The 9,341-nt window shown below is 36.5% G+C and overlaps 1 protein-coding gene across 1 annotated transcript; it reads right to left on the minus strand.

Annotated features, from left to right (window-relative positions):
- Positions 1–2,966: 2,966 nt before the first annotated feature.
- Positions 2,967–5,432, minus strand: LOC144444232 (pentraxin fusion protein-like). The gene is made up of 3 exons (XM_078133646.1): positions 5,426–5,432; positions 4,861–5,079; positions 2,967–3,184 (listed from the first exon to the last, which is right to left on the minus strand). Exons 1-3 carry the CDS (start codon positions 5,430–5,432, stop codon positions 2,967–2,969), a joined length of 444 nt encoding a protein of 147 aa, XP_077989772.1.
- Between the last annotated feature and the right edge of the window lie 3,909 nt (positions 5,433–9,341).

The raw sequence follows: 9,341 nt of genomic DNA on the forward strand, positions 1-9,341 counted from the left end.
CTTTCATGTCACCATTTAGTTACATACAGGTAAAGCAGTTTTAATTTGGAGTGTGTCTTCTGTGAAGACTTCTTTTTTCTGTGTTGTACTTTCTGTTTTGAAATCAATGTCATTTATTGTGCTAGGACTCTTTCAGGTCACTACATCAACTATCTTGTTTCTTTGGTTAGATCAAGTAGAAATATTAAGAAAATACCCAATGTGGGGAACAATACAATACAATGGGATGTTGAAAGTGATTCAACAAGAGATTTTGACTATGAAACTTTTGACTATGAAATAATTGGTTGCTTTGGTGGGATAATGTTGAACTGAACAATGATATTTCTCTCTGTAAGTTGGAAGTGTATGGCACACTGTTGATGTAAAATGTATACCATTAATGTTCACACAAAAAATAAATGGAATTGAAAACTAAGTCTGACTACAGGCACTTTATTGCAGCAAAATGTATTCAAAATGAAGACCCCTAAACATATTGAAAAATGACAATACACATAATAAAGAAAATGAAGACATTTGTGTGCTCTTCAAATACATCTTCAAAAGTCTTTTGGCAATGACAACATTTTGGGGTGTTGTCTCAGCATGAACACGTGAACAACTCTATCATGCATAAAATACACATAATAAAACACTTAATTCAATCTGGAAAGAAAACCTATAAAATGTTCATAAAATGTATGATTAATAACACACTCCATTTAATATAATTACCTTCATTTTGAGATGCATTGTGTATTTTTGATAATTGAATATATTTCAACACTGACAAATATTCACTGCATTGTAATATGAACATCAATTATCCTAAGAAATGTTTAAATCTTTAATATTTTTTTCCTTCTGTCTAAGTAATATTTAGGGGCAGGTCACTATCTCCAATGGGGGTAGGGGAGGAGGGATGTCGGTCTCTTCTTCATTCGGGTGGACCAAAATTATGATTGTGCAAAAACAAAAACAGGAAACCCCCAGTATGTGACATGTCACCTTTGTGCCAGGTTTGAAAAAAAATAGATATTGAAAGTCTGAGAAATGACGTACGACAGACAGAGCCCATTCCCCTTCAGGAGTCAGGAATAACTATGGATCAAGATTGGTGTAATTTAAGGATAAATTTATCCCAATTGAGATAACCTATTTTAACTTGAATTGTCAACACGTACCAGTGGTTCAACAATTTATAATGTTTACCCTGATCAGGGGTTATTCTTGACTGAAATGCAGACCTTAGAATAGTTCTGGAAGATTTAATACAGTAATGATACATTGAAAGAAAGCATAAAGGATACTATATTTAATAGAGATTATCTTGGCTATGTAAGTCTTACTATATATAAGTCTTTTATTAGACTCGTATAGGCAGATATGATGGTAATGGTACATTGAAAGAACTCATATAGGATATGTTTTTTTCTAGAGGTTTTTTAGACTATATATATATGTCTCACAATAATAATATCAAGTCTTTTAGACTCCTATAGGCGGAATTATGAAACGTATATTATGACAGTGACATATAGGATATGGTAATTAGAGATGTTAGTCCCCAATATTCTTTTCTGTTCAGCCAACTTAGGGAAATACAAGTGACCTAAGAGGCTTTATTGTCACTACAAGTCGCTAGATGAGTAGAGACAAAATCTTAGGTCACATGTATTTTTCTGGTTGAATAAAGAAAAATATTGAGAATAAAATAATTAAACCATTGCCAGTAATATAATATCAAATAAAAATCGTGGAAAGTAATGGCAATTTTTAACATTTTGACTCATATTTCAAACACAGCAGAACCTATGATGCAGACACACGTTGTTATGAACTAGGCGCATGTTGTCGTAACATAACACAACCAGAATATATATTCCATATTTCTTGTTCAACTTGGCTCATGCATGGTATAACACATGTTAATTGCTTGATTGTCCTTTTGAAGTTGTACATAGGTGTGGGGTGGAGATGAAATGGTTTCACTACATGTACTTAGGTGAGAGGTGAGGATGTAACAGAGTGACTATTTGTACATAGGTGAGATGGCTGTAATGGAGTGACTATTTTTCCAGAGGTGAGGCAATATGGGATGGAATGGAGTGACTATAATACCTAGCTGAGGGGTGAGGATGTATCAGAGTGATTATTTGTACATATGTGAGGCAGAATAACGATGTGACTATTTGTCCAGAGGTGAGATATGGGATGGATTGGAGTGGCATGTACATGGGATCTGCAATCCTAGTAGTCAATTGTTCAGATTCCTGTACTGTATTAGCTAGTGCACCATACCATCATATATCTCCACATACCTTCATCTCCATATGGCAACATTTACTGACTGAAACTTATACCATGACGAGAATAAAAGAAGTTGGAGAGGATTTCGATGAAAAAAGCAACATAAATCGAGAAAAAACATTAATAAGAAAATAGTAATAATTGCACATATGGATTTCTAATGCACTGAAGACCAATGTTATTGCTATCCAAATACCACCAAAATCAGGAAAAAAGATACATATCACGTTACATTTCAGTAACTATTCTACTATATAAGACTAATGACAGAACCCCATGACATGTAAGTGCAAGTGTGGCATACTCAGGGTATTTGCACGAGTGCTTACAGTGTTCTCTATGCCCATACTTTCATGAGTGTAGCAAGAAATAATGCAAGCATGAGTGCAAATACCTCAGAGTACCCACACTGGAACTGTAGGGGTTCTGTTTTATAACATATGTTTCACAGAAACGGCAAATTTCCATAAAAATCATACAGTGCAATCTCACGATTTTGTGTGTAGTGAACAATCACGTTTTTGGTATTGCACTGCAGTGAAAATACCACTGGTATGTGAGCGCATCAGTGCAAGTAATCTCTGGTACATACATAACAATTACTGTATCTATTCTATATCTAAGACAAGATAGGTTTCCTATCTGTTTGAAAAAAAAGAAGAATTTGGCTGGACTTATACAATTGCCATGACTTGCACTTCACATATATTTAGAACCGCTTCTCGACCCACCACTTGAATACTGACATTACGTCCGCTAACAAGTCCATCACATCTAAAAGTCAAGGTTTCGTCACGTTTTCTATCCTCACCAACCAGCTCCCCACAACGGGTATTTTCACCAATGTTCTCACTGTCTCCTACTCTCACTTCAGCATTCAGTATTCGACCACCTGTAGATAGCAAGTGTACATATTTGTATGAATTCCCATAGAAGTGCTTGAATTGGTATATTAAAGACTAATACAGACTAGCATTAAATGTATTAGCAGATAACGGCAAAATAAAACGACTGCTATTGATATGTTATACATTGGTTTTTTTTAACAATGTGTTCTCAGTATTCCCCCTTCCACACTTTAGATCAGTGAACCCTAAAAAGACCTTAAAAAGTTTAAGCCATATGAAGTTTGACACATTCACCTGTACATTAAGCAGATTTAAACTGAATGCCTTCCGTAAGGGCAGTCTATAGATTTTCGTCCCTACACACAATAGTTGTTGGAATAAAACAGAACACATGTGTCGTGATTAGTTACATGTTTGAAGTATATACCAAATTATATTGAATTTGAAGTATGCATTTTGAAGATATAGCCTAATTACTGAAAATCATTACTTATGCAAATGAGTCATTAAAACCAAAAGTTACATCAAAAAGCTTTTAGGAAGCCCTGCACTTTGTTATGGTTGATGTATGTAGCAAATGATATTGAATTTGATATGTGCATTTTGAAGATTTAGCCTAATTAGTGAAAATCATTAAATATGCAAACGAGTCATTACAAATAAAAGCTACACTATCAAACTTTATATAATAGATGAACTTTACTACCATCAATGCATGTACCAAATTATATCAAAATTAAAATGCATTCTTAAGATTTAGCCTAAGTAGTAAAAATCATTAATTATGCAAATGACTCATCAAAACTAAGCATTACATCAGTAAGCTTTATGAGACATGTGCATCCTGGTATCATGAATGTACCAAATTATGGAACTTGAAGCTTGCACTCTTCATGTAAAGCCTAATTACTGTAAATCATTAATTATGCAAATGACCCATTAAAATTACAAGCTACATCAGCAAGTTTTTCAGGACATGTGTCCTTTATGATGTTTGAAGTATGTACCCAATTGGATTCAATTTGCAGTGTGCATTCTTAAGATATAACCTAATTACTGAAAATCATTAATTATGCAAATGACTCATTATAACTACAAATTCTATTTTCGAACTTTACATGACACATGCACTTTCTGTGTATGTAATAAATTACATTGAATTTGAAGTTTGCATTCTTGAGATATAGCCTTATTACTGAAAATCATTAATTACGCAAATGACACATTATAATCTTGGCTGTTTACCAAAACCTAATCAGTTCTAGCCATTACCCGAAACAATATGTGCACCAAAATTCGTTTGAATGGCATCAGTTGTTTTTGAGAAAAGTGAGACAGACACACACGCAGAGACTTCCATCCCTAAATTATAACCTTCCTTACAGAAGGTAAAAACTGATATTTTAGCATTTAACTGTCAACTTCTGAAATTGTTGGTTTCATAAAAATAATTTTATACACGGAATTACTGGAGCAGGCCTGAAGTCAGCCCCTTAGATCATAACACAGAGAATCACTTTGTACTACTTTCTACAACATAGGGGCCTAATGATTAGTTGCAATGGATGAACTTATGTAGCATGCAACTCTCCTAAATCAATAATTCATACTGAACAATAGAATACATAAATGTACTTTTGAATCCGATTCGTTTTTAATACCAGAAGGTTATTTTAAGTCAACCTAAAATGTAAATATGGACACACTGTGGTCTACTTACTACAGCAGTCCATACGATTGGTTACAATGACTTCGTATATATCATAAGACTTTCCAAGATCAACTTTCCACCAAGGTTCCTGCTCCCTTAAGGAATGAGCGCAAGACCCGTCAAGATATCTAGTACGGTTGGTATCACCATCGATAGCTCTGTTTGCATTCGTGGGATCTAGGTAGTAAGTACTTTGCGTAGCACTTCCGTTTGTGGCAACATTTATACCTAAAGTGAATATAAATGTAATAGACTTTAATCATCTCCTCCATATCCACATATAGTCTTCAAGAAACTGAAAACATATGACTGGAAATGCTTTCTAGGCAAGTCTGCATTTGTCAAAGAAATAAAACTGTCATGGGGAGTGAATAGAAAGAATATAACATGCATATTGCATCATTGTCAAACAAATATTAACACTATTATTAACATTACTAACACTCATAAATGGTTTATATAATTCCTGTGTATTTTTTGACAAAATAAGTTGCTGATGGATGTTTCGGTAAATTTGATTTTCATGCCACTACTTACCACAAATAAATTGAACAGGGACCATGACTTCCCATACCAAACATGTTGGTTACTTTCTGCAAATTTTGGCGTTTGAGTGTTCTTTGCAAACAAAAAGTATAGCTATTCCTTGCTGTCTGCAAACTTGCAGTTGCAATCTCTGGCCTCAATTCTCAATTCCCAAAACAGAATATTACTGCCTAAGTACATCACAAAAATAATAAACATTTGCTTTCATGGTCGACACCATAACTTCCACTCCACGTGCTTCACATGCATAGCGGAACCAACTCATGTGAAAGGCCACATTTTAGACCTCGTCATCTCTAACCAATCAAACTGCATTTCATCAATTTCTGTTGACTCTCAAATAATATCAGATCATAATCCTGTTCATGCTAAGATTATGCTGGAGAAACCACCACTGTTAGGCCGCAAGATAGTTTACCGGAAAATATCCTCCATCTCAACTGATGATTTCATGAAGGACACTGGATCCGTAACAGATTTCAGACAACACCATCCGACTTAGACTCTGCCGTATTAGCGTATAATACTCATCTCTCGAAGATTCTGGATAAACATGCACCCTTAAAGCAATGTACAATTACAGTAAGGCCTAATACTAAATGGCATACATCTGAGATTGATGAAGCAAAAAAGAGACAAAGATCAGCTGAGCGTCGATGGCGCAACACAAAACTAGCAGTTCACAAACAAATTTTCCTTGAGAAAGGCAAAGATGTACATCAACTCCTACAGAAAGCAAAGCAGACATACTACAACAAACTGATACTTGTAAACTCAAAACAACCAGAAGACTCTGTTTCAGATATTTTCCACTGTCCAGTAACCCTCAAAAAGACGACCTACCAGATCACACTTCACTCAACGACATCACTGAGAAATTCAGTCAATATTTTATTGACAAAATAAGAAATATCCACCTTAACTTTGATAATTCACAACCAACACCTGCATTTGACTCTCTGGAAACCCATACTTCATCTTCTCTGTCTGTCTTCAACCCAGTGAATGCAGATGATATCAGCAAAATTATTAACAGCACGCCGTCTAAAACCTGTTCCCTCGATCCTATCCCCACATCGCTTCTGAAACAGTGCCAAGAACACTTGTGGACCATTCTGTCTTTCATCATTAACTCATCTCTTACTCATGGTAATGTTCCAGAATTACTCAAGTCAGCCATCGTTAAATCAATTCTGAAGAAATCCTCACTTGATGCCAATGTACTCAAGAACAAGTCATTGAGAATGACATAGTCCCCACTATGATTGGGTTTTACGGAATTATCACTACTCTGATCATGCAACAACACTTGTGAACCTAAATCAATCAGACTTAGATATGTTGTGTCTGTTTGTTGGATATGGAACATGCCTACAACAATAAAGGATATGTCGAGTATGGGGGATCGTATTACGACGAAAATGGATATGCACATGTATGTCATAGAACACTGTCCTAATACCAACTTTGAATGAGATCTGTTCAAGCATGTCTGAGTTATGGCTTTGGACATGGCAAATTCACAAACAAAATGGCTGCTAGGCAGCCATATTGGATTGTATCATGACAACAAATGGATATGCATATGCATGTCTTAGAACACTCCTAATACCAACTTTGAATGAGATCTGTTCAAGCATGTCTGAGTTATGGCTTTGGACATAGAAAAATCGCAAACAAAATGGCTGCCAGGTGGCCATATTGGATTGTATCACAACAACAATGAATATGCACATGTATGTCATAGAACACTGTCCTCATACCAACTTTGAATGAGATCTGTTCAAGCATGTCTGAGTTATGGCTTTGGACATGGAACAAAATGGCTGCCAGGCAGCCATATTGGATCGTATCACGATGAAAATGGATATGCACATGTATGTCATAGAACACTGTCCTCATGCCAACTTTGATTGAGATCTGTGCAAGCATGTTTGAGTTATGGCTTTGGACATGGCAAATTCACAAACAAAATGGCTTCTAGGTGGCCATATTGGATCGTATCGTGACAACAATGAATATGAACATGTATGTCATAGAACACTGTCCTAATACCAACTTTGAATGAGATCTGTTCAAGCATGTCTGAGTTATGGCTTTAGACAGGGAAAATTTGCAAACAAAATGGCTGCTAGGTGGCCATATTGGATCGTATCATGAAACAAATTGACGTGCATATGTATGCCATTGAATGTTGCCCCTGTACCAAGTTTGAAAAAAATCGGTCCAGGCATCTCCAAGAAACAGCTGCGGACGGACGGACGGACGGACGGACGCACGGACAGACGGAACCCAATCCATAAGTCCCCGTCCCGGACTTCGTCCGGCGGGGACTAACTACAGACCTGTCTTCAATCTACCATTCGTTTCTAAAATAATGGAGAAAATAGTTGCAGCTAAACTAATTGCATACCTTACAGCTAATTCATTACTAGAGCCACTACAATTTGCCTACAGGAAACACCACAGCACAGAGACAGCACTCATCAAAGTAAACAACGACATCTGTATAGCACTTGACAGAGGACAATGTGTACTACTTGTTCTTCTAGATTTGTCAGCTGTGTTCGATACAATAGACCACAACATACTCATTTCAAGATTATCAAACCTCTGCATTACCACTGCAATGGTTTAAATCATACCTGCAGAACCGACATCAATCAGTATTGATATCAGGCAACACCTCCAAAGCACAACATCTACAATATGGCGTACCCCAGGGCTCTGTGCTCGGCCCACTGCTATTTTGCATCTACATTTCTCCACTTGCCACCCTATTAAGACGTCATGATTTGAATTTTATACAATATGCTGATGATAATCAACTATATGAAGGCTTTGCTTTGGCTGACACATCCACCACTGTTGCCAAGATGGAAACTGCAGTAGTGGACATAAAATCATGGATGACACAAAACAAAATTCAACTAAATGATGGTAAAACTGAGGTACTATTCATTAGGTCTCAGTTTATGTGCATACCCCGTCCCATTGACAGTATAAACATTGGATCATGTTCTGTTGACTTGGTTAACTATGCACGCAATATTGGTGTAACTTTCGATGATAAACACACTCTTAGGAAGCACATTACCATAACATGCAATTCGATCTATTACAATCTTCGAAAAATTGGTCGCATTCGTCGCTATCTGACAAGTGAAGCATGTGAAAATCTAGTCCATGCTCTTGTCTCATGCAAACTGGATTACTGTAATGGTTTAGCATCTAAAGACATTACTCATCTACAACATGCTCAAAACACAGCGGCCAGAATTGTTTCACGCCGCAAAAAATCAGACCATATCTTCCCAGTTCTCAAGGCTCTACACTGGCTACCAGTCTACTACAGAATACATTACAAAATACTCTTGATGACCTACAAAGCTCTCAACAATGCTGCACCTAGTTACATATCGGATCTGATCAGTTTATATAAGCATGCTCCACGTGTACTTCGCTCCAACAACAAAGGTCTATTACACATCCCACCCTGCAAACTTAAATCCTATGGTGAACATGCTTTTTCACGTGCTGCCCCGGAATTATGGAACAGTCTTCCGGCTGCTCTGCGTCAATCGCCAACTCTGGACAAGTTCAGGAAAGACATTAAGACTCATCTTTTTATGAGAGCATTTTGATAAGAACTCTTTTTAGTGTCCTGTAAAGTGCCTTTGAACATTCTGAGTAATGGATTCAGGCGCTATATAAATTGTTTGATTGAATTGTTTGATTGATTACTATAGGCGTGTGCAAGAATAAGTTCACCTTCTTGTTCAATTTTGACCCACTCACAGGTACCAAGAATTGGATTCAACGCTGCAGATCACACATATGCATTCTTTGGCATGCTTGTAGCAACCTTGCAACTTTTGTACAAATTATTACCATGCTGTTATACCGCCACAACCAAGATGACCATGTGTGAACAACACAAAAGA

This window comes from Glandiceps talaboti, chromosome 13, assembly GCF_964340395.1.
Source record: "Glandiceps talaboti chromosome 13, keGlaTala1.1, whole genome shotgun sequence".
In the NCBI taxonomy this organism is placed as follows: domain Eukaryota; kingdom Metazoa; phylum Hemichordata; class Enteropneusta; family Spengelidae; genus Glandiceps; species Glandiceps talaboti.